Source organism: Salvia hispanica, chromosome 5, assembly GCF_029641045.1.
Source record: "Salvia hispanica isolate PSC_SH4W2 chromosome 5, Shi_PSC_v1, whole genome shotgun sequence".
Classification (NCBI taxonomy): Eukaryota; Viridiplantae; Streptophyta; class Magnoliopsida; order Lamiales; family Lamiaceae; genus Salvia; species Salvia hispanica.
The window spans coordinates 43,228,415-43,253,456 of record NC_142696.1 but is presented as its reverse complement, the minus strand read 5'-3'; the positions used below and the strand labels follow the sequence as shown (position 1 = coordinate 43,253,456).

Genomic DNA, 25,042 nt, shown 5'->3' with positions numbered 1-25,042 from the left:
ACCGATAAGATTAACATGCGATCAAGCCAATAAATAATAATGAAAATTAGTTATATTCATAAAGTGTAAAATATTTAATTATGATAAATTTGAGATAAATGCTCAAACTCAATCATAAACATGATCAAATACTAATTTTTTGAGATATTTCGTGAAATTTTAATGCATATTTTAGGAATTTAAATATTTTCTAAAGTGAATTTGAAGTTTTTAATTATTTATTAACTATTATATTATTAAAAATTTAATATATAATTTTTATATTTAATATAAAATTGAAAGTAATTTTTTTAGTTATCTTTACTCTAAAATTAAGCAATGAAGTGTCGAATTAGAAGTAAAAAAATAGAATAATATAAACTTTATTGGGTTTTCAGGCCAGCCATCGGGTTTTCGGGTCTGGCCGTAACGGGTTGCGGGTTAATCGGGTGCAGGCTAATCGGGTTTTAATTTGATCGAGCTAGAAATTTCCAGCTCTAACCCTACAAATTTAACGAGCTATTCGGATCAGTCCACGGTTGCGGGCTACATTGACATACCTAGTAGTATCTAGATTATGTAAATCATATTCGATATTTTATGTATATACTAGTAGTAATTCTTCATTATTCACTACATTAAAATCGAACCGCTGTGATCCAATTTTGAAATTAATAGATAATATAAATAACCGTGGTGTACTTTATTGCCTAATTCATCTTTATATTATTACAGAGATTATCTTATCTAAAGATGGCTACTTTCCATTCATATTTCTTTACCTAAAAACACAAAATAAAAAGATGGGATGAAATCCAATGCACAAAACGGCAACAAAACAAACATCCATAACGCCACTGCATATACCGAAATTAATCATATTGCAAATTTGGTAATATACTCTTTAGGATGTACTATTTAATTTAATTTTTTTGGCATTTGAAAATTGTCTTGTTTTTATGATCCATCATTCATGTGTGAAAAATCGACCTAATTTTACACAATGCTAAAATAGTTAATAAGTCGGTTTTCCGAAAATGCCCTCGAAAAAACCAACCCAATCTTCCACTACAAATAAGGGTTTTTCTGTGGGCATATATAAACACACCACCTCACCTTTGCACTCTCCTTTTCTCCCAAATAGAGAGAGGAAACCCAATCTCTCTCTAAAAATCCCTCTCCTATCTTTCCTTTTATCGCCGATTTCTTCACGTTTCACGTATATATATCTACATATATACGTAACAATACAAATTATCTGTATATCACGCATATACAGATACCTTTTGCGGCGGATTCAACTGTTCGGTGGATTTTGATTTGCGAGTTATGCAGGCTGATCAGACAGTTTTAAGCTTGAGACCAGGTGGCGGCACGCGCGGCGGAAGCAGAGCATTCGTCCCACGCTTTGATTCATCTGCGGCGCCGAATTCCGATCTGCCCGTGCTGCGTCCTCACGGCGGCGGTGCTGCTTCTTCTCTCAAGGTAGATGCTTTCTTTTTGCAATCCGGTGTCAGATCTAGGTTTTCTTGATTTGTTTTGGGATCTTTTTTGTTGATTTATTAATTTATCACGTTGTGGTGCATTTGCAGCTTTATGCGTGATGATTAGTCTACTGTGCTGTTGTCATAGTGGTTTTTTTCCCGATTTGGAATGAGTGTCGTTTATTGTTGTTGTATCTAATCTGTCGGTACTTTTTTTTTGGAACTTTTAGATTTCAGCATTAGCTGATTGAATGCTTTAGGCTAAATATATTCTCTTTATTCTTTAAATTGTTAGCAGCGGTTTAGATATGATTGTTTTGCGGTTTTCAATTAATTTTCTCTTCTGCTAATTATACTGGAAATCTTTTGTTGTGTCAAGGAATCTCATAACGGCTTTTATTTTTTTCTTCTTGAAAGTTTAGATATTTCAACAAAGAGAATAAAGTCGTCTTTGCATTTTCATATTAAAAACATGTAGGTTGTTTAGAACGTGTCATCTTCTATACACGAGTGGTGAAAGTTGAGTTTTTTTAGTATTGATTTGCTGATCTTTGGCTTTTCTCTCAAGGTGAGTAATTTCTGTAATCTGTAGAATGTAGATATATGGGCCAAACAATGCATAACTGGAGGCCCATTTTTCAACTACTTAGTTTATGAATATTACCAGTGTCTTGTTGTGTCATTGGAATGTTTGAGCAATTACATATATGCCTGTATGGGAAAGGCCCAATTGATTCATTTACAATAATCAGACTGCAAGCATTTTTGGTTGCAACACTCTATTTTTTGAGAAACTGAGTAATTCTCGTTGATTTTTGTGTGATTGGACTTTCTGAGCAGTTACATGTATGCTTATTTTGGAAAGGCCCAATTGATTCATTGTACAACCATCAGTTTGGGCAAGCATCTTGTTACAAAACTCTGTTTTTTGAGAAACTGAGTCATCCTTGTTGATTTTTGTGTTTCCCAGCTTGTGACATTGAATTTTTTTGGGAAAGCACCTCTCATACTCTGTGACATCTTGCTATCATTGTACCTGAGTTAGCTACTAGAGATGTACTTCAACAAACGATAGATCTTTCTTCTATTACCGTTCTGGATTATTTGTCACTCAGTCCAAGTCCAACTCCATAATGTTATTTGTTCATCTGTGTTATTTGGTTTAGTTGTTTCCCTGTGCATTATTTTCTCTGTTCTCTTAAAAGGCAATTCTCTATGTAAGCCAACTGGCAGTTCAGAAAAAATTCTTTGAGAATACGAAATTATCATGTACTTGTATGCTCGTTTTAACTGTCTTTTGCTATGTATTGCAGACTGGAGAATCTCGATTTGAGGGTCATGAGCGGATCCGTTACACTAGAGATCTGTTACTTAAGCTAAGGGAGGTAAGGCTTCTTCTTGGTGCCCTTATTCTTTAGTAAATAAACCCTTGATAGGTTGTGATGATTTATAGTAAACACGTTTTGCATGTTCATCCTTTCATTTCGACATGTAGTACGAGATGTAGTCATGTAGCATCTACTATCTAAAAATTTTAAAGCAAAATAATTTACCATCTCTTCCAGGTTCTTTACATGTCCACTATTTTTCAGTCCTTACATGATTTTAGGTCTTTCATTACCTATTTAGAGATGGAGATGTTCACCATTTGATGGATTTTTGTTGATATATGATCTAGCTTATTTGAAGCTAGCATGGTAGTGATTTTCTGTATTAATAGCAGCGGTTTGCTTTTTGCTTGATATTCTTCTATAGGTGGTAACCACCATCCCAGAGAAAATTTTGAAAGTTAAACAAGAAGTTGAAGCTGAGTTTGGTACAGATATCAGCTGGAGTCATGGAGAAAGCAATGTAAGTTCCATAGAAATCTTATATTCACTTGACATTATTTGTTACTTCCTCCTCCTATATAGTTTAGTTACCATTCATTTTTCAGCTCTGGGCATTTGTTTGCATTGATGACTTTACAATTCCTTGTTATACTTTTTTCTATAGGTTTCAGATCAGCTCCAGAGCCGCTTCTCTGAGCTGGACAACCGTGACTGGCGTAATCGTTCTACACAGTTGCCTGCTCCTGCTGAGGAGAGATCCTGGGAGTCAGTAAGAGACAGGGACCTTGGTGGAAGGTGGCAACAAGATGCTAACCAGTACAATAAGCAAGATCAAACTAACTCACAGTATGCCAGATCACAGTTATCTTCAAACCAAGGGGTAAGTTACCTCTGATAATTTACTGTGTATTTATATGCTAATACAATACTGTTTGAGATCTAATCCTGGCCTGGTCTGAAGTTGTATCTAGATATTGAAGTACTTCGCCAGGATAACAAGCTCATATTTGTAATAATGTGATCTTGGCTGCAGACTTTTGGGTAGTGTATCTAATATGTCGATCTGTCATGTATATACCCTAGGCCTCCTTATGGCTTATACTACCCAAGCTTTTTTTGGTTAAAATGCCTAAAGGATCCTGGGAATCTTCCCTATTTTCTCCTTTCCTTCTATTTTCTTTCATTAAGCCCCAGTTATTTATGCTGGGTGTGACGATAGAGAAAAAGAGAGTTCATGCTAGTCATAACTATACTTTACCATTATTTGTGGTTCTTTCTGAAGTTATTGAGTGTATTTTTGTGCTGTGTCTGTAACAGGCTGTACAGACTCTAATCAAGGCTGATGCACCATGGTCTGCTCGAAGGGGTAATCTATCTGAGGAGGAGCGTGTTCTGAAAACAGTGAAGGGGTAAAACCTATTTTGTTAATGTTATTTCTGATGCCCATATACTGCCTTGTTTTATTAGCAGTTTTTCTTCTACTCTTGCCTATGTTGGTTCTACTATCTATCTTTTATAGTGTTCTTTATGCAGTCCTACATTCTTACCCATATTGTTTGTCAATGTTTTGCTTTAAGATACTATACAGGAAATACCAAAAACTGGAGTTTTGGGTTGGATTATTAAATTGACTAGCCGACACAGTCTTTTGGATTGTTGATGAATTCAGTTTGCAGATGCTATAGTGTAGGATGAAACTGACTTCTTGTTATGTATAAGTTGTCCTTATCACTGTGTCTTCCATGCAGGATATTGAACAAGCTGACTCCTGAGAAATTTGATCTTCTGAAGGGTCAATTAATAGACTCTGGGATAACAACAGCTGATATTTTAAAGGTAAAAGATCCTGGGAATTAGATTTCTTGTTGTTTTTATATTCATCCCATTGGTCTTCAATCTTGATACACCATAATTTGTTTGTTTCTAAGAGCTTTTTATTATTTTGTCATCAGGGCGTTATCTCCTTGATATTTGACAAGGCTGTGTTGGAGCCGACATTTTGCCCCATGTATGCATTGCTCTGTTCGGACCTCAATGCAAAGCTTCCTCCATTCCCATCAGATGTGCCCGGTGGCAAAGAGATTACATTTAAGCGAATTCTCTTGAACATCTGCCAAGAAGCATTTGAAGGTGCCGACAAATTGAGGGAAGAGGTCAAACAAATGACTGCTCCTGAGCAAGAATCTGAGAAAAGGGACAAGGAGAGGTTAATCAAACTTCGTACGCTTGGAAATATCCGCTTAATTGGAGAACTTCTGAAACAGAAGATGGTTCCCGAGAGGATTGTTCATCACATAGTTCAGGTTCTCTTTTCCTATCTCATCTTGTGTGTGCCATTGCTGTTCTTTTTATTGCAGAAGTTGATCTTATTCCTCTTTGCTTATACGTGACTTGAAATTTTTTGAGCAGGAACTCCTGGGACAGGACAGTTCAAGTTGTCCAGAAGAGGAGAATGTTGAGGCCATATGTCAGTTCTTCAACACAATTGGGAAACAGCTTGATGAGAACCAAAAATCAAAGCGTATCAATGATACATATTTCAGTCGCTTGAAGGAGTTGGGAGCACACCCTCAGCTGGCTGCACGACTTAGGTTTATGATACGCAATGTTCTAGATACACGTGCAAACAACTGGGTACCAAGACGTGAAGAGGTAGCATTCATAGCCCTATTATTTTCACTTCATACATATTTTCCGTGGTTATATATTTGTGTTTGTGTGTTGCTATTTTCAAGGTAAAAGCCAAAACAATTACTGAGATTCACACGGAAGCTGAGAAGAATATGGGGTTACGCCCAGGTGCTACTGCTGGCATGAGAAACAGCAGAGTAATGGCTGGGGGTCAAGGGGGTCTCTCTCCTACTGGCTTTCCAATGAACCGGCCTGGTACAGGTGGTATGATGCCAGGGATGCCCGGAGTAAGGAAAATGCCAGGGATGCCGGGAATGGATAATGACAATTGGGAGGTTCCTAGATCTCGAAATATGCCGAGGGGTGATGGTTCAATGGCTCAGCCTCCTGCTCGTGCTCAGCCTCAACTGCCAGGGAAGACACCTTCGGTTAACCCACGATTCCTACCTCAAGGTACCGGTGGTTTCATGGGTAGCAAAACTAGTGCTCTCATGCAGGGTACGGGTGTTCCTGCTCGAACTCCTACTGTTGAACCTGTATCTGAAGCACCTGCGCCAGTTAGACAAGCTCCAGTTGCTGTCAAGCCATTGCCTCCAACTGCAAAATTGAGTCTTGACGAGTTCAAGAGAAAGACGAAATCGCTGATGGAGGAATACTTTAGTATCAGACTTCTCGATGAAGCATTGGAATGTGTTCTAGAACTGAAGTCCCCAGCTTATCATTCTGAATTTGTCAAAGAAGCTATATCACTCGCATTGGAGAAAGCACCCCCATGCGTCGAACCAGTTTCTAAACTCATGGGCTACTTGTTTGAAAAGAAGGTTGTTAATGCTGATGACATTGGAACAGGGTGTCTCAGCTACGCAGCGCTACTGGAAGATCTTGCCATTGATTTACCAAAAGCTCCGGCTAATTTTGGTGAGATTATTGGGAAACTTGTGTTGGCAGGGGCACTTGACTTCAAGGTCGTGAAGGAGATCGTGGCAAAGGTGGGCGATGACTACTTCCAAAAGGCCGTCTTTGCTGCTGTTAAGAACACTGTGAGTAACGACTCGGCTGGGAAGCAGTTGCTGGATGCGGAGGCGTCTGAGGTTGCCGCCTGTGAGAGCCTGTTCTAGACCTCGTGCCTTGTTTCGGGAGCAACGCGACTTGCAACCTCATAGACAAAATATGCAAGTGATGTTGGTTGGATGGATATTTTGCTGGAGGTGGTAATAGTGTATTAATAGAGAGGAAAAGGTTAGTTTTTAAAAAAAGAGATTTTGGTTACGCATTGTGGCTAATCAAGGCCATAATCGCCGGAGAATGGGATTTGAGAGTCCTCTTGTTTTGTATTAGTTGTCAAATTGTTTATTTCGTCATGTTAAATTTTGCTAATTTTGTGAGATCATAATTTAATTTTAATCCAAGATATTTTCCTTGCGATCTTCTCTGCTGTGGTTTCTTTTGTCATTGGAGCTTAATAGTAGTATAATTTATTTTGTAAGGTGATAGTATTTAATTTTATGGATTAAATTAAGTTGAAGTTTTATTAATGTTATTCATTTGCGCCAATGGATCTTGATAACAATAAAACTACCAAACCCAGTCAAAAGCTTCTCGCGCACAAGTACAAACTCTCATCAACTCAATCCATCGTCATTGACTCATCAAGCACAGATATATCTAGAAGGCTCGTGAATTTCAAATCAAACCTCAAATACGAAACCAAGAATCAAACATACACACAAGCATGAAGCATATGAGTTCCAAATTCTTTCTCCTACAACTTCTTCCATGAAAATCATAAACTCTTCAACCTTTACACCCAAATTTCACCCCCCCAAAACTTGAGATATTCTCTACAAAACTCAACACTTTATGATTAGTATACCTCTAATTTGGGGTTCATTAATTTTGGTTCGAGCCTTATATTTTTGTATTTGTTTAATTTGAAGATAAAAAAAAATACTTTCAATTTAAAAATGCATAGAATATTTATTCTTTATTAATACTAAATTCCAATCCACATAATAGAGTAGTGAGTCGAGCGTATACATAAGTCCATGTTGAGGCTTCTTCAATAGTTCATTCCTGATATGCAAAAGCGAGTCAAACCAACCCTAAGTCCTTAGTTAATATAAATAGAAATCTTGTTATCTTAAATCATTCAGTCCTTAGTTAATATAAATAGAAATCTTGTTATCTTAAATCATTCAGCAAGAATAAAAATCCTTATGTTCCTTTGTTTTCTTTCGTTCCTTTTCATTCAAAAAAACCATCACGACAAGCCATCGTCTAACTTGAATAGGATTAAACTCCTATCAGACACCGAGCAATATTAATAAAATTGAATGGTGTTCTAATTGCTTTTTTTTTTTCTTTCACTGCAGTCTATCTAGATTACTGCAATCAATCATTATCTTGTGATTAAGAAAGGTGGTAAGAAATTACTGTTTGCTTAATATTTTTTTCTTTTTACTTCTTGTTTTTACTTTAGTTAGGGAAATTAATTTAATTTATTTTATACTCACTCATGTTGGTCCTACTTTTATATACCAAGTTACTTGAGTCATTTTCGCTAAAAAAAATCTAATCATATCTATTTTCTTCTTTCTCTTACTTTATTCTCTCATTTACTTTATTTAACTCACTAAACACAACTTTCTTAAATCTCGTGCCGAAAAGAAACGCCTCAAGTAACGTGGGACGAAGAGGGTATTGGTTTTATAATAAAATGTGAGGGAGAATGAGTTAATGAAGTATTAGGTCCACTACCAAAAATGTAAAAGTGAAAGGTGATAATTTTTAGGGACATGCGAAAAAGGAAATAAGTGACAAATTTTCAGAGACAAAAGAAGTATATTTTTATAATATTAGGAAAAAATGGACATTGTCCCCTACGATTAATTAGTAGAACACATTCAAAGATTATCCCTTACAACGGATAATCTGGACAAAGAGATGGTTAAAGAAAGAAAAGGACAAAGAGATGGTTAAAGAAAGAAAAGAAGCATTTAAGGCTAAGGCGTCTTTAGATTACTGCTCGCGGGAGTGTCTCTTTAGATTGCTGCTCGCGGGAGTGTCTTGACATAGTCAGTGGCTTCTTTGGCATCTAGCTGTTTTGCAGTCATCTCATTCGTTAAACGAGGACAGTCTTTATCACCGTACGTCCGGTAATGAAGGGGATCAACAATACAATTGCCACAAGCAGGGCAGAAGTGACTGCCTTTGTACTTGTGTTCAGATCTCCAATGGTCCTTGATATTGGAAATGTGGAATGAACAACCATTGACCATGGCGTACGCTGCATGGTTATGCGATACAACTATAATCCATGGTCATGCGATACAGCTACAGTCCAGACATGGTCATGCGATACAGCTACAGTCCAGACATATACTACAGCTGACCTTCTTATCTGCCAGTTGATCGAAGCCGCGCTAGTGGTACCCGGGCTGTGCCAGCTCTTCAATATCCCAGGCCGTGTCAACTTTGTTATATTTGAGCTGTTAATTCATATTCATTTAGCTGTTATTAATAGTTATATATCTTTGATATGTAGTATGTTGCCATTTTTAAAATTTTCAAGTGAACAACAATATTACACGCCATGCTGTGTAACACAATGACTGAAGCAATTGATGAAACTAAACATGCAGACTTTCTGTGCACACTACAAAATTGCCTAATGCCTATTTATAATACATCAATGTCGGTTATGAACCGCCTTTATCAAATCTGGAGAATTCTAGATACTCCTAGGCTATTCTAATAAACATTGCAACATTTAAATTTAATGGTCTTTGGTGGAAGATATTATTTTTAATAGAAATATTATCAGATGGTTAGCCAACCAACAAAGAGGACGAATAGAACACGTGCAATTCAAGAGCTCATCGCATACAACAACCTCCAAGCTGTTTCCAAGAATACGTTGGTTGTTTGTATCTTTTTTCAGTTAATTAATAATGTAGTAGTAGTCGGGAACAGAATGGGATACGATGAGATAGAAACAAAGACAGGAATAGGTTCCCTATTCTTAACGGTCAAAGTGAGCTCCTTTATTCTGAATTCGTAATTCAGAATGAATCAAATCTCTCCACGTGGAATTCTAACCTCTGACCAATCGGTTAACAGCCGACCGCTCTACCATTGAGCTACTGAGGAACAAGAGATTAGATCTCATAGAGTTCAATTTCTGTTCTCAACCATGACCAATATGAGCTCGAACCCTCCTTTATAACTTCTTTGTAGCAGCTCCCTTCCATGCCTCATTTCAGAGGGAACCTCAAAGTGCCTCTATTTCATTATATTCAATCCAGATCCCAATTCCATTCATTTAATATTCCCCTTAGGATCGTTGACATAACAGATGTCATTTTTCGTCTATCTCTTTCTATTTCTTTTCTATATATGATATCAGTCCCCATTCATGGAATAATTGCAGGAAATAAATTGGAATAAAATCAGCCCAAGAGTTGACTATGAAATGTTATGATTATGCACTATTTTAAGTAAGTAGGAATTGGAGGGATTTGAATAAATTAGATTTAATTTGAATAAATAAGATGTGATTTGAATCAATTGGGAATTGATTGGGATCAATTAGGTGCAAGTTTCGTGGGATTATTATAATGTAAACTCCTATATAAACTATGGAGGTTTTTGAGAAAGGTATCCAGAAGAGATCAATTGTTATCGGTGTATACCGTAGGCCTCGGTGAGAGGATTATTGGCCTCTTAGGAGGATTGTATCTTTTCATTTGTTTCTGTATTTCGAGTTAAGTTATATCCCAATCCAGTTTCTATTCATATATATCCTCTTCCTGCCTTTACTTCATATCAATTGGTGCGGTGAACGATGGTTTCTACTCGCTCCGCAGAAGCACGCTCAGATGACACGCTATTGCGTGTGGAAGGATTGGAGAAGGCAGTGGCAGATCTTAAAGTGGAGTTTAACGAGAAGTTCGATATCCTATTGAAGGAGATTCGTGCTTCACAAACCAATGTGCCACACAAGGATCCACTGGATCACGAGGCCGATGATGCATCTGCAGCAGGTGATGCCTCTAGTCCACCTAACGGGACTCAACATCCGATGGCTCTTCCGTCGTTTGATGGTCGGGATGCTCTAGGGTGGTTAGCGAGGGTAGGACAATACTTCATGGTCCACAAAACTACTGATGCTAACCGCATGGACCTTGCCCTAATCGCTTTATCTGGACCTGCTCTTCCCTGGATCCAAATTCTCCATCGTAGGTTTCCTTCCCTTTCTTGGGACCAGTTTTCACGTGAACTCCTCATTCGCTTTAGCGATGATTCGGCTCGTGATAGTTATGAAGCCCTCGCTGCTACCAAGCATGATGGGTCACTGGCGGATTTCATTGCTGCATTTGAGTCGCACTTAGCTCAATTGCCCGATCTCACCGACAACCAATTTCTTGGTTTCTTTCTAGCGAAGCTCAAACCACATATTCGCCTGCAGCTGACTGATCATGGGATTGCGACTTATTCGGATGCAGTTCAAATGGCCAAACGTATCGAGCGCTTGTCGACACCTTTGACCAGTCCTAACAGCTCCGGTAACTCCTTTTCTCAGTCCTCTACACAACATTCAAGTTACCCCTTGCAGGCACATTCTCGGCCACCCCAACAGCCAGCGCCTTACTCACCCAATTCTTCCATGGTGCCAAATTCTGGGGGCCATACGTATTCAAACACAGCCTCATCGTTTGCGCCGCCCTCGGGGTCTCGCCCTAATCACCGTTTCAGACACATGTCTCAAGAGGACTATCAGAAACATAGGGCTGCAGGCACGTGTTTTCAATGTGGTCTCAAGTACAGCCCAACGCATCGCTGTCCACCCAAAACTCTCCAAGTCATTGTCCTCAACGATGACGATGATGCCATTAACGAGGAATTCGAGACGGGGGTGGACAGTGTCAGGGATCTCAGCCCTCAGCCTTGGGGACAAGGCTGTTTTTCTCCGGGAGGCAATTGATATCAGTCCCCATTCATGGAATAATTGCAGGAAATAAATTGGAATAAAATCAGCCCAAGAGTTGACTATGAAATGTTATGATTATGCACTATTTTAAGTAAGTAGGAATTGGAGGGATTTGAATAAATTAGATTTAATTTGAATAAATAAGATGTGATTTGAATCAATTCCCAATTGGGAATTGATTGGGATCAATTAGGTGCAAGTTTCGTGGGATTATTATAATGTAAACTCCTATATAAACTATGGAGGTTTTTGAGAAAGGTATCCAGAAGAGATCAATTGTTATCGGTGTATACCGTAGGCCTCGGTGAGAGGATTATTGGCCTCTTAGGAGGATTGTATCTTTTCATTTGTTTCTGTATTTCGAGTTAAGTTATATCCCAATCCAGTTTCTATTCATATATATCCTCTTCCTGCCTTTACTTCATATCAATATATGAAAAGTTCAAAAATCATCATATAATAATCCAGAAATTGCAATTGAAAAGAAAAAAAAGGAGGTTTGTGATGATTTTTCAATCTTTTCTACTAGGTATCCTTATGCATGAAGCTAATGAATTCGGTCGTTGTGATTGGACTCTATTATGGATTTCTGACCACAGTCTCTATAGGGCCCTCTACTAACATAACCTATATGTTCGTGTCAACAATGCTAATAACTATCTGGATCCATTCACATTTATTATATTCTAACTAAATGAAGTGGATTTCAAAAAGAAAATATGTATTTCTACACATAAAATTTCGATACGAAGTGGGTTGCCCGGGATCGAACCCGGAACTAGTCGGATGGAGTAGATAATTTCTTTGTTATTTTGTTACGTTTACTAAATAAAGAAAAACCCCTGCCCAAGCCGTGCTTGCATTTTTCATTGCATACGGCTTTCCCTATGTATACACCATTTCCTTTCTTAGAAAAACTTTCAAAATTTGAATACTCGGTGGATTTAACCCTTATTACATACTACATCAACATTTCAGAATAGTGATGATGGAAATCTCATTTTGATCTTTATTTTGATCTTTTTTATTTACGAAACATTTCTATTTCCAAGATTTCGGGATTTGTGATTTGCGAGTTACATATTCAAATAACTCGAGCATTTTTGGTCGGATCGGTTCTTAAAAAGTCGATGTATTTCGAATTGTAAGTGGTGCCGAGGGGAAGAAAATGAGGTGGAATATTAATTAATTCTTTTAGTAATTATTACTCCCTCCGTCCCAGAAAGATTGTCTCAGTTCATTTTTTGCACTCGTTTTACAAAAATTATAATAAATAAGTAAATTTGAAAGAGAGTAAAATAAGAGAAAGAATAATGTAGGTAAGACTATTTTCTACATTATTCTTTCTTTTACTTTACTTTCTCTCTACTTTAACTATTTATTATTATTTTTACAAAACGAGTGTGAAAAAGGAATTGGGACAATATTTCTGGGACGGAATGAGTATATGTTACTCATGTGGCAAAATATTAAAAAGAAATGGTTTATTTAATACAATAAAATTAAATTAAAATATTAGTTAAAATCTTACTCCCTCCATTACGCAGTAGCGGATGCCTGCATTTCAGTTGGGATCACCTAATACTTTTCATACTCCATCCCCTCACAAACATAAAATATGATGGTGGGTCCCGCACTTATGTTTGTGAAGGGTGGAGTAGGGGATGAAGTAGGGAGAGTATTAGGTGATGCCAACTGCATTTCAGTTCGGCATGCGATTTAAAAAAATTATGTTAAGTGAGTTAAATAAAAAATGAGAATGAAAAATGGAGAGAGATGAATAGAGAATATAACGAGAGAATGAAATAAGTTAGAAGAAATATATTGATATTTACTAAAAATAAAAATGATTAAGGAGTCATTTATGAAACTTCAGATTATATACAAAGGTAGATAACAATTTGCAGTTTATTGCATAAAAATATAATTTTCCTCCGACCATATCCAAAAACATAATTGCATTGAGTTTATGATTGAAATATTCTCTTGACAAAACAAAATTGAATCTACTAATTACTACTCCACTTCACACGCGAAATAAACACAGGTCGATTCATTCTCTATAGACTAATCAGCAAGAAGCATGATTTAAACTGACTTTTCGTCCTTTTTTACATAAAATCATGCAATAGAGGCTATCAAGTCCAAGCAGAAACTAGAGCAAACTACAGGGTATAAACTATATAATCCTTAAATTAGCTCTAGTTTGTCCATTTCAGGCAGTGCTTTTAAGTAGTACTACTATTAACTAAGGTTTTATCCCAGAAAACGCGCCAAAGCAATGGCACGGAAGCCACCATTACAGGGTTGAAAAGGCGCTTCAAACTCTCAATGCTACTGGATCCTGCCACGAGATCTTCCTCTTCCCCACACGAGACGACCCTTCACCAGCATTTCTACATATGGACAGCATCAAATCGTTTTGTACTTCATCATTTGGATGTCTCATTAAACTTCTCCTGCTTTCTTCATACTTCACCACTTCGTCATTAGTCTGGAAATCCTCATCCTCGTCACCCATCTGTTGAACATAGATAGAATATAAGAATGCATGACACTTGGAGATTTATAAGTAATCACTTGTGCATATAGCTTCATACCGAGATTTCATTCAAGTCAAAGATAGGCGCTCGGCTGGGCAATGACGATTCTCTCACACTAGAACTACTAACTTGGTTCAAATCAAAAGCTGTAGCTGCATTGCTCGGAGCTGTATCATTTGCATTCATTCTTCCTTTCTTGTTCAAGTCAAGAAATGGAGCTGTGATCTGCATCAAATTAACTTTCCCAGTGTCTAGCCTTACTTTGTGGCTAAAATCAGGATTCCCAACTGGAGACGTGCCAAACAAACCTAATTTTTTACTAACATACTGTTTCTTCTTCGGTCTGACTTCCGGAATCGGGGGTAAAATAGGAAGCGTGGCTTCTTTTCTGCGAAGTCTCTCAGTCTGCTTAGTTTGCTTCTGCAGATTTGGTGACTGTCCTAATTTTTCTTTCGGTGGCGAATTCTTAGTCTTCATGTTCACCAAGTAACTAAATCTTTTGCGTAGAAACCTGTGGATTACAATAAAAGATCATTAGGGTAACAGGACATTGAGCACTTCAACATTAGTTGTATCCATTGACAAATTATACTGAGGAACGCGAATATCCATTGCCACCGCACACACAATCTTGAATAAAAACGAATTAACAGAAGACCTAGTGAAACATAACATGCTGAGAAAGTCGCTCCATGGTTCATACTTGCAGACTATGCTCATGACATATCTCACTCACAGAACAATTAACAGCAACGCCTTTCACAGAGGATACAATCTAGACAAAGATAAAGCACACAATCTTCATATTTGTTATTAGAGTAAGAAGCAAGATTATTGCATACCGAACTTCAGCAGCGAGAGCCATCTTGCTCTGCTTCCCCGCCTCTAATCTGCTTCTCATGATATTAACTTCCTGTAGAGTAACAAGACATCTTTACATTATTTACAGTGAAACAACCAAACATGCTGGGACTAACTATTGGAGCAACAAACTGAAACTTCCAATTAAACACACACACCTTCTAATTGCATCATTTTTGGCTAAGAATCATGAAGAGATACACATCTTGCAGTAAGTTAATAATTATTTTAATCTGAGCAACCATGGAAATGAGTACTACTGCACACATGATAAAAGTTTAAGTAACCCTAAAGACCTAATCTAATTTTTTTTGGGAAACCTAATAGATATGACAAAAGAAATCCTAAACAATAATAAACACCATCAATTTCTAGTGTAAGAACTCCAACATCAACAAATTAATATTTAGAAGAAAACATTAAAGTAATAACAAAAAGAGGTAGATCAATCCATATAAAACAAGCAGATCAATTCCAAAGATCAATATCCAAGCAAATTACACATAAAACAGCAGCCCATCAACAAATAAGCAAATAAAAGCTCAGATCCCCAAATTGAAAATAGAAGAATGAATGAAAATACCTTTTGCAAGTCGTGATAGTCCTGAACAAGAGTCTGATACTTATGCTTAGCCCTAACATCCTCTCTCGCAGCAAGGCCATACGGCGTCGTTTGATCCAAAATCCCCCCTTGGATCTTCATTGACATAAAATTAAAAATCAAAGCAGGAGGCCCCCTTTTGAAAAGCTTTGATTTTGCAGACGGGAATGGGATGGATGTATATAGGGGTTAGCTGTGAAAACACGGAAACGAGGAAAATGGAAAAAGATGTGAAGACGGAAGAGAGATGGGCGAGTAATAAAGAAAAGAAGGAATAGGGGAGATAGATAGAGAGATGAAATAGGGGGACGTGTGGGAAGGTTGGGTTGTTTCCTGTGTGGACTAAAGCAAAGGGCGAAAAAGCCCACGGCAAAATAAAAAGTCATAGTTGTTGGAAAGGGAGTGAAGTTGATGATGAAGATGGGGGATTTTTGGGGGGCTGGGGTTGCAGAAGGGCAATTGTGGCACACGCAAAATTCTCTCTCTGCTTTAATTTTGGTGGTGCGTGAGGTGAGTGTGATGTTGGGACTCTGGTTTGTTGTTGGGAAAAAGTTGCAAGTCAAGAAGAGATTCCTGATTTGAATAGAATGAGACGATGTAGGCATTGTGTAGACATGGACAAAGCGAGAGGAGAGAGAAAGGAAGGAATTGATGAGTCCTGCTATGTGTAGTGGAAAAATGGCTGAAAAAGCACAGGATGAGAGAGAGAGAGAGCGATGCGATTTTCCTGGTGTGCTGTTGAGGTTGTTGGGTAGCAGCATGAGTTTGAAGGCTGTGCTGGCGCTTTGCTTTTTCTTTAATAAATGCGCCATTCCTGTTTATCACCATCCCCATTTCTGCCTGCTCATACGGAATCATACCCATGAAAATCCAACTTAATGCGTTCGCAGCAGCACTATTTGCAGGAGCCAAACTTCAACCGCGGCGGCTATTGCGGCACCCGCTTTCAAATTTATTATTATTATTATTATTATTATTAATTTTGATTCAATATAGTAAAAATATATGTTCGACAGACACATTTTTAATGTAAAATTAATAAGCACTGTAATTTTATTAATAGTGCCCATCTCCCACATTTTTATATTAGCATTATTTTCTTTTATTATTAAGGCCAATGTCTAAATAATAATACCCAATAAATTAATTCTTTAATATATTACTCCCTCCGTCCCAGATAATTCGTCCCAGTTCATTTTTCACACTCGTTTTGCAAAAATAATAATAAATAGGTAAAGTTGAGAGAAAGTAAAATAAGAGAAACAATAATGTAGATAAAACTATTCTCTACATTATTCTCTCTTTTACTTTACTTTTTCTTCACTTTAACTATTTATTATTATTTTTGCAAAATGAGTGTAAAAAAGGAACTGGGACGAATTATCTGGGACGGAGGAAGTATAATATTAAAAAAATACAACGATAAGCAATTTACAATAGGAGAAGAAATTTAATAAATTAAGTTTTAAAAAATTGAACATCAAACCCCGGCGCCCTGCAATGGGGGCCTATCTCGAGGCTGATTGAAAGCCGATGGCGGATCGGCTGAGGCGTATGATCGGCCATGGGGCGGAGGCGTTGGTGAGTGGCGATCAACACCCTCTCCACAATGGGAGCCGATCGGAGGCGATGGGGTGGCGGATCGCTCAGCCCTTGCGATCGGCCACCATTGTGAGTGCCCTAAAATACAAAAATAAAATAGATAAATTAGATAGAGTAAAAAAAGAAACAAAAAATATAGATAACTGATAAAGTAAGTAAGTAAGAAAAAATAATAATAAATTAAAAATAACTTATATTTTTAATAATATAAGATTAATTTAGTGGACCAATAAAAATAGGAAATGAACTGGAGTAGTACTAGTTTAGTGGACAGGGATTTTTTTTTTCCCATTAGTCGAAAGTTAACTTTATACTCATATGTTACTGATTAATACTCAGAAATCTTACTTACTAAATGTCACTCCATATGGTATGACGCAATTTTTTGTGCTAAATTAATGCATAAAAGTTACAGTTGAAAGTAGAATAATGTTATTATATCTAAAATAATAATACCACGCCGGATCTGAACCCGACCCGTATAATTATGTAAAATCAAAATGGATCGGGGTTTGGAGCCCACCGGCACCGACCAAATTAAAAAGAGTAAAATTTCTGAACTGCAAAACCAACAACATAACTACTTTTATCCACTCATCTCTTTCACCTCTGAGTGCGTGTTTCTGTGTGAAAAATGGCCTCAACTACAGCTCAACTTGCCAAGTCTATGCCGGTTTCTGGCTCCATATGTACTCTCTCCGCCGAAATGTGCTTTTTATTATATATTACTCCTACTATTTTCTTTTTCTGTGTGCCACGAGAATTTAGATAGGTATTTGGGGATTAATTTCCTTTTAGTTATGCTGGTTTAGAGTGCAAAACGTTGGATATTATTGAATTCTTAAGTATGGTTCATTTTGGTATAAACTAGTACTAGTAAACAGTGAAATCAAGCCTTACTGATGATCTTTTATCTTCTGCCCTTATTCCTCAAATAGTGGATAAGAGTCCTATCATATAATCTTCGAATGGAGGAACTGTCGTTTAATAATTCCGGTTTTCAAGTTAAGTTAGGAGTGTAAGGAGGTTTGTTTGGCCGAAACTTAGCAAGTTAGATAAAGTTGGTGGAACGTAGTAAAAACGTAAATGAGACATTTATTGGTGGACGGAGGGAGTAATGTTTTGTGCTCTGCATCGAGCATTCACTAGGATGCAAATGTTGGTACCGGAGCTGGGGATGGAGTATTCTAAATGGTTGAAGGTAGCAGCAGCCAGTATTCAAAATTATTGATATGATTGTTTTCTTCTAGTTTAGAAGAAACAGCAGATAATGGTAGAAATGGACTTGGCCTGGTTCTGGATATCTGCATTTTTAAGGGGCGGATAGAAACTAAGTAGGACTATTTTCTTTTGTTCATGGTACAAATTTCCTTCATTTTAAGTGTTGTTTATGAACATAAGTTTGTTCTTGCATAGGGTGGTTAAATAGTTGATTTGTATATTATGCAAGTTTAGATATCATTATATATTGAAAAATGTTTTTTTGGCTCTTTAAACTATCTATGTGCATAAGGTCAGTATTCTATATTTGCTTCGTTTGGTAACATTCCTCTTGTTTCCCTTTCGCATTTATCTGCTCAGACAGATTAAACACCAGCACAAGTCCAGTTGGCATATGTGGTCTATCTCAGTCTACTTACCAGAAGTTGATTGTGAAACAGAAGCCTCTTAAAATTTGCTGCCTATTCGGTGGTAAGAAAGATAATGGTGAAAAAAGCGATGATGCTCCTTCAAAGGCAAGTTATCCAAGTTTTATTTGTTCAACAGAGTTTTGCAAGTTTTTAAGGTGTTAAGTTGAAGTGCAGCTAAATCTTGTGCATTTCTCTTTTCGAATTACAAGCTCATATTCCTTAAATGATGTTGGATTGATTTTGAAGATCAGGCGGGGTTCATGGGAGGAATGCAAGGGTTATATGAAACAGTGAAGAAGGCGCAGATGGTTGTCCAGGTTGAAGCAGTCAGAGTGCAAAAAGAACTTGCAGCGTATGTTCGAGTGAACTAAAGCATTTTTTATCACGGTATCCAATTCACCCATTTCCCTTTTTGGAATCCTTATGCAGAGCAGAGTTCGAGGGTTACTGTGAAGGAGAGCTCATAAAGGTATTCAGCAGATAAATTAAGCTTCCAGTCTGGCAGCACACACTTAATCCTCATCGTCCCCCTTCTCCACTCAATAATAAAAATAACAGCTGTACTAGACTTAAATGCTTTAGGATCTTTGACTACATATATACTACAAATAAATACAGTAACTATTTTGAAAAAATATAAAAATATTGAGCATTAATATCGAAAGAAAAGCCAGTTAATCTCTCAAGCAGAGTACTTTGTGTACATGCATGAATTTGCAGTGCATGATGGGCTTATAGATGAAAGTTTGAATTATGTTTCTCTCTCAATAATGTCCTCAAATTCTGCTTGTAATGAGCACTCAAGGTAATTTCCTTGCAGAAATGCACCTTGGTTTTGACATCAATGATTGAACTTATCCGAAATATTACTAACTATGCGTGGATAAGCCTACTTTCCCTCTTGAACCACCTTTGTTTGGTAGATAAGTAACTGCACCTTGGCTTTGACATCATTTCAGGTTACTTTGTCTGGGAATCAACAACCTATACGCACTGAGATTACTGAAGCTGCAATGGAACTAGGAGCTGAAGTGAGTGTCCTTGGATTCGCTTTCTGTTGAATATGCTGTTTATGGTTCTCCTTATTTTAGTACCACCACGTACACACATTCAGACTGCCATTGCATGTTACTTCTTTGTTAACTACCTGGGCTGGTCATTTATACCAATGGTCACTTGAATACGTACTTACCCTATACCCGGGACATTATACCAGTTTGCAAAGTAGCAGAAATGTACTAATCTTGACAAAAAAAAATGCGATTGTCAGCTATATATCAAGCGACATTGAAAATGGGCGTGCAACTACTATGTCCGATAAACAAAATTATTTTAATCTTTTCTACACATACTGTCTTTCTCTTTGAGATACATGTAGAAATGGAGAGTTGCAGAATGTTTTTTGACTGACTTGCTTCAAGTAAATCGCATAGTTCCCCCATATAAGACAGAAGTTATCCTTTTGCTTTATGTATTTCCCATGCTTAGTTGGAACTTTTACTTTTATTTACTTATACTGATGGTGATTTCAAATAAATTTCTCAGATCTTTTGAAGTTCAAAGAAAGAAAACATCATATTCAAAACTCATCCTTCCATCTTGGTTTACGCTTGTATTAAACATATTCTTCGGTAATTATTGAGAAATTTATTAACTTTGGTTTCTTCTTTGGACAGAAACTTTCGCTGTTGATCAACGAGGCATACAAAGAAGCACATCAGAAGAGTGTTATTGTAAGATTCTGTCGTAAGTATAATGGTTTTTATTAAATTTTCCCTCTTAAATTTTTTCTAATTTCCTTAATTCGTCCAGGCAATGAAGGAGAGAATGAGCGACCTAGCTCAGAGTATAGGAATGCCTCCCGGCCTGAGCGAGGGGTTCAAACAATGACTTTATGTAGAAACACAATTTTGTTTCTAGTCAAAGAGAATGCATGTACGTTTACATTATACAATCTTCCTTTGACTAAAAACAAGGATGTGAACGAATAGCTTGCTTGAGAACTATAGCATGTCATACAATTCATGTTGAATGATCCTATTCTAAGACTTTTTCTAGATGTTCCTCCACCTGGTTTTCGTGAAAGTACATTTTTGTTATCTTACTGAGATTTTGGCAAGTCTTTCCCAGACAAGAAGGACTCTATAAGTTTGAAAGCTCTCATGGGCTGAAACAGAGGAACCTCATGCCCAGCTCCTCTAACTGTCGCAAATGTTAGCCCATCATACACCTCTGTCCATCCTCCCACCTGTAAATAATAAGCTATTGTTTCATTAAATTCCTACAAAAATCACGCTGCAGATTCCTATGAATATGATTAATTTACCTGGCCACCAACATACCAAGGATACCATGGAGTTTTGATTCTGAGATTGAGATGGCTCAGAGAAAGCTTCGTTGCTGTCACAGGGACAACTGCATCTGTGTCCCCACTGCAGTGGAGATAAATGGAAGGGTTAACTAAACAATCTTTGATATTTTTGCATATATGAATTTTATTGATATGATTGCACCTGAATACCCATATTCTAAGCCCTGCAGCGATCAGCTTCGTGTAGACGGGGAGCATTGAAGCGGGAGAGTCTTTCCAGTTATTTATAAGTGGATCGCTGCCGTATGCATAGGTAATATATCATTCTCCTTTTAAGCTCTTCAAACTTGCTATATTATTTGAAAATACCTGCATGCTGTCCACTTGTATGGAATGCCGGTAGTATTTGCATGGAGCACTTTCTGCACATCCAGCCTGTTGTAGTATATCTCAGCATAGTTCTCTGTACACGGGTCGTATCCAGAAGATCGTGCAACTTTCCTGCGCTTCAGAAACTGCCTGCTTCCTCCCCCTTGTGGTTCATTGCACCTCTCTGTGTATATGTTGTACAGATTTATGTTCCCAATTTCTTTATCCACGTATATCAGCATGTCTTGACATTTCTGGGAAGTATCTTTGAAGCTGTTATTGCATGATTTCAAAAGTAAGTTATATGTGTGATCCGATATCAAGGAGTGGCTCCACCAGTAGTTCACTGTTCCAATGTAATCGTAGTAGCTATCTGTATCTGCATTTCCTACCTGCGCAATAGATTTTTGTCATGTCTAGCAGCATTCAATATCATTTCTCATGCCTGATATTAGACTGAAAGTGAGGTTACGATGAATCCTTTGAGATTGATGATGGGTTGGGAAGATTTGTTGTTATAATCATATATCTTGTTTGCTAGCTGTGGGACGTAATGGCCTGCCAAAACAAGTAAGGTTGAAGATTGTTAGCTTAGTGTTGGATATGGCAGATGCATGGTATGTGGTCAGTACTACCTGCATAGCTCTCTCCAGAGATGTAAAAGTCTCTGTATTTGTACTGTGGAAACCTATCCATCCATCTTATCAGGAAAACCAGAGCATCCTCAGCTATAAACACCAAATTTTGATGAGATTCTCCCCTTTTTGCTTCAAATGAATGCAAAAAATGGATATGGAATGTACCGGTTCTTTCGTCCCCAGAGTCCTCGAGGTTGGAGCTCGTGTTTGTGTAGGAGAAGCCAACTCCAGCAGGCGATTCAAGAAACAAAATATTTGCCACTGCAACCATAAAAAACTTGATGCTGCAGGTAGGCTCTTTTCTTTTTTCAACCTTATTCCAGAGAAGAAATGAATACAAGCAAGTGTTTTGGTACCTATATTCCATGAGTATTTGTTGAGGTAGAGAGATGAAGCATTTTTGTTGATTCTAAATGGCCCTATTTCTTCTGATGCTCCATATGCCACTGATGAACATCCAGGTCCTGCATAAAACAAAGATTTATGTACAAAATTAAAAGGGGTTATTTGTTTTGTTTGATCATGTATATGTATGTACAACTGTAGAGGGCATGCAGAAATAAGGTGACAATTTATGAAAAAGAGAGATGCTTGTGGTGTGGTGCTAACGTGCACCGGGAGAGGGGATGAATCGTGATGACCGGTGAGAGTGATTTCCATGGCTAAAAGTCGACAGTGACTCGTGTCTCACTGTGTGTTTCATGTTATTTTGAAATGACTCAACTATTAATGTATGACATAAGTTCACACCTACTATATTGGAAAACAACAATCATATATTTATTATACCTAATATAAGTAAATAAAATATCCCACCAAAGTTACCAAAAAAGACTTTCAAAATCTATACTCCCTCCCTCCCATTCTAAATGAGGCACGGGATTTTACACAGTTTTGTTTTGTTAGTCGAATGGAGTGAGAATAATGTAAAAATAATAATGTTTCTATTTTAGGAAATGTGTTAATTAGACTTAGATGGGGCATCTATAAAACGAAAGCATGTCATTTATAGTGGAACGGAGGGAGTATGTTAAGAGTGAAAAGAATTATGGTCGACATACACCTCACTTCAAAATTTGTGCCTAATAACGTAGACTAGTGAATGAAAAAGTTATATATTGGCCTATCTCAACGTTAGCTGTCCCATTTATTCATTGGACCCAACTTTAAATTTTTCTGGTTGAAGAAGGTTTAGTAGCATTCGAGTGGTTGTCCGAAATCAATTTTATAATTATGGTGAAATAATAAATAAATAAAAAATTAAGTAGAAGTTAGAAGAAACCTCCATTGAGCCAAAGAAGAAGTGGTTTAGTATGCGGATTATCGGCAGCCTCCGTGAGCCAGTAGAAGAGGGCGCGGCCCTCTTCTTGGTTGACGGTGACATAGCCCGAATATTGGGAGAAGTTGACCGCCGGCTGCCCTGGAAGCGCCGTGATGCGGTCAAGATCTTGCTCTCCTCTCCCCTCTCCAAATGCAATATTGCTAAATGCTGTTGACAACACTATTATTATGATCACATGGATTATTCTTCTCATCAACTCCATTGCTACATGTATGTGTGTGTGTCAGTGTGTGTGATTTTTTGTACTAGAGTGGAGGAAAATGAAGTAGTACTAAATTTTCAGAAGCTGCAGGGAGATGAGGAATTGAGGATGTTGGATATATAGAGATGTTTTAATTAATTGTCAGTGTATGGTGGCTGGAAACATGTGATGAGGCAATGCATTTATGGGATCTTAAACAGCTCTTCAAATAGGTACTCCACAAGCTTGCATGATGCTTTCATATATATTAGGACTTTGGAGTAATAAGTTAGGACCATTCCTCTCACTATACAGAGATGAATGCATGTTAAATGGGGAAGATGGGGAGATTAAATAGGATATGAATTGAATTTATTCCATTCATATTTCAGAAAATTGTTGACCACTATAAAAATAATTCTAAAAGGGTAGTCGACAACTCAGATCTGACCTTTATATATGTACAATTAATACATGTTTATTTGTGTAAATTAACAAAAATGTTATTTTATGAATACATTTGTGATGCATTCGTGTATATCGTGTCTCTTTCAGTTTTATAGCAATACTATTGCTGGATTTTAAGTTATAAACGTTAATGTTCACCTGTCCTGAAATTGGTGCATACCTAAAAATTGATTCTATTTATGACTTGCAAATAGTGTGAAGGATTGACTTGCAGCATGTTCTCTTATTTCAGACTTCAGAGAGTGTATAATTCTGTTATTTGTTCAACTTTTTAAGGCCAAATTTACAAAAGTTACTATTTTCTTTTGTTGTGATGCCATCTTTACAATGATATTACACCCAAGACTTGAAATTTTTTTACTGATAGTAAAAGATATACTGGGAGATCAAGTATTTCCTTAAACATGTTAGTAACATGATGTTACTCATATTTATGTAAAAATATTGATATGCAATTATGCATACATGTTGTTGGTGTTGATGATTATTAGTATTACTATTAGTATTATTACTACTAATTATGAGAGCCAAAGTTTAAATCATTATTGGGCATTAAAGATAAAAAGCCTTCCACTTGACCAAAGTTGATTTGAGTTAACCACAAATATTAAAATAAATGCAACTCTAAAATAGTTATTCGCTTTATAGCAAGGACTTGGCTCCAAAGTAGAAGTTAAGATACATTGACAAAATAATAATCAGTCTCATATTTGTGAACAACATAGATGCTTGTAATGAGGATGTCAAGGTGATTTGGGCAGTTCCGGAAAGTTTGGAAGTTGGGGGAGAGTTGGCAACACAGGCATTTCGAGCTCTGGCAATTCTGGTTTTGGCAGTTGTGGAAACTCGGGCTTGGATAGTGTTGGCGATTCTGGAATCTCAGCTTTAGGAAACTCTGGAATCACAGGCTTAGGCTGCTCTGTGATTTCGGGCTTTGCCAAAGGCATGGGGGACTCAAGAAGGCGGCGGGCCTCAGTCGTGTAGGCCATCACAACGACAAAAAACAACAAGAGATAGGAATAGGTGGGGTGATGGTTTACCATTTTTGGATATTATATATATCTTAGATGTTTGTAGTACT

General features: G+C 37.2%; 4 protein-coding genes across 8 annotated transcripts; 2 read left to right on the top strand and 2 right to left on the bottom strand.

Annotated features, from left to right (window-relative positions):
* The first annotated feature begins 1,097 nt into the window (after positions 1–1,097).
* On the top strand, positions 1,098–6,853 carry LOC125189291 (eukaryotic translation initiation factor-like). Its single transcript, XM_089058835.1, has 9 exons — positions 1,098–1,464; positions 2,777–2,848; positions 3,219–3,314; positions 3,459–3,674; positions 4,112–4,203; positions 4,543–4,630; positions 4,747–5,097; positions 5,204–5,446; positions 5,530–6,853. Exons 1-9 carry the CDS (start codon positions 1,309–1,311, stop codon positions 6,541–6,543), a joined length of 2,328 nt encoding a protein of 775 aa, XP_088914961.1. The 5' UTR covers positions 1,098–1,308; the 3' UTR covers positions 6,544–6,853.
* A 6,596-nt stretch (positions 6,854–13,449) lies between these two features.
* On the bottom strand, positions 13,450–16,267 carry LOC125186544 (uncharacterized). Its single transcript, XM_048082925.2, has 4 exons — positions 15,402–16,267; positions 14,800–14,870; positions 14,015–14,468; positions 13,450–13,935 (listed from the first exon to the last, which is right to left on the bottom strand). The coding sequence occupies exons 1-4, from the start codon at positions 15,525–15,527 to the stop codon at positions 13,735–13,737; spliced, it is 852 nt and encodes a 283-aa protein (XP_047938882.1). The 5' UTR covers positions 15,528–16,267; the 3' UTR covers positions 13,450–13,734.
* A 1,296-nt stretch (positions 16,268–17,563) lies between these two features.
* On the top strand, positions 17,564–20,709 carry LOC125190396 (nucleoid-associated protein At2g24020, chloroplastic-like). Of its 2 annotated transcripts, none has more exons than XM_048087703.2 (7): positions 17,564–17,710; positions 18,603–18,757; positions 18,904–19,004; positions 19,082–19,121; positions 19,612–19,683; positions 20,329–20,385; positions 20,465–20,709. In XM_048087703.2, the coding sequence occupies exons 1-7, from the start codon at positions 17,656–17,658 to the stop codon at positions 20,540–20,542; spliced, it is 558 nt and encodes a 185-aa protein (XP_047943660.1). In that variant the 5' UTR covers positions 17,564–17,655; the 3' UTR covers positions 20,543–20,709. The 2 variants fall into 2 exon arrangements, with proteins under 2 accessions (XP_047943660.1, XP_088914250.1); XM_089058124.1 differs by having other exon boundaries at positions 20,329–20,398.
* Positions 20,589–23,811, bottom strand: LOC125190395 (serine carboxypeptidase 24-like). 4 transcript variants are annotated; one of them, XM_089058122.1, is made up of 9 exons: positions 23,253–23,811; positions 22,327–22,434; positions 22,136–22,231; positions 21,968–22,060; positions 21,805–21,890; positions 21,333–21,724; positions 21,166–21,261; positions 20,995–21,084; positions 20,589–20,914 (listed from the first exon to the last, which is right to left on the bottom strand). In XM_089058122.1, the coding sequence occupies exons 1-9, from the start codon at positions 23,512–23,514 to the stop codon at positions 20,875–20,877; spliced, it is 1,263 nt and encodes a 420-aa protein (XP_088914248.1). In that variant the 5' UTR covers positions 23,515–23,811; the 3' UTR covers positions 20,589–20,874. The 4 variants fall into 4 exon arrangements, with proteins under 4 accessions (XP_088914248.1, XP_088914249.1, XP_047943659.1 ...); XM_089058123.1 differs by having other exon boundaries at positions 20,589–20,900; positions 23,253–23,810; XM_048087702.2 differs by having other exon boundaries at positions 20,589–20,900; positions 20,979–21,084; positions 23,253–23,808.
* Positions 23,812–25,042: the final 1,231 nt, after the last annotated feature.

Bases quoted from the DNA above. Each gene is read 5' to 3' on its own strand.
- LOC125189291 (XM_089058835.1), top strand. From the start codon at position 1,309: ATGCAGGCTGATCAGACAGTTTTAAGCTTGAGACCAGGTGGCGGCACG. The intron at 3,675-4,111 runs GTAAGTTACCTC...TGTCTGTAACAG, and splicing joins AGTTATCTTCAAACCAAGGG to GCTGTACAGACTCTAATCAA. The intron at 4,631-4,746 runs GTAAAAGATCCT...TTTTGTCATCAG, and splicing joins CAACAGCTGATATTTTAAAG to GGCGTTATCTCCTTGATATT.
- LOC125186544 (XM_048082925.2), bottom strand. From the start codon at position 15,527: ATGTCAATGAAGATCCAAGGGGGGATTTTGGATCAAACGACGCCGTAT. The intron at 14,871-15,401 runs GTATTTTCATTC...GTTACTCTACAG, and splicing joins ACTATCACGACTTGCAAAAG to GAAGTTAATATCATGAGAAG. The intron at 13,936-14,014 runs GTATGAAGCTAT...TATGTTCAACAG, and splicing joins TTGACTTGAATGAAATCTCG to ATGGGTGACGAGGATGAGGA.
- LOC125190396 (XM_089058124.1), top strand. From the start codon at position 17,656: ATGGCCTCAACTACAGCTCAACTTGCCAAGTCTATGCCGGTTTCTGGC. The intron at 18,758-18,903 runs GCAAGTTATCCA...TTTGAAGATCAG, and splicing joins GCGATGATGCTCCTTCAAAG to GCGGGGTTCATGGGAGGAAT. The intron at 19,122-19,611 runs GTATTCAGCAGA...ACATCATTTCAG, and splicing joins GTGAAGGAGAGCTCATAAAG to GTTACTTTGTCTGGGAATCA.
- LOC125190395 (XM_089058121.1), bottom strand. From the start codon at position 23,514: ATGGAGTTGATGAGAAGAATAATCCATGTGATCATAATAATAGTGTTG. The intron at 21,891-21,967 runs GTAGTACTGACC...TTGTTTTGGCAG, and splicing joins CTCTGGAGAGAGCTATGCAG to GCCATTACGTCCCACAGCTA. The intron at 20,901-20,978 runs GTAAATTAATCA...TATTATTTACAG, and splicing joins CTTGGTATGTTGGTGGCCAG to GTGGGAGGATGGACAGAGGT.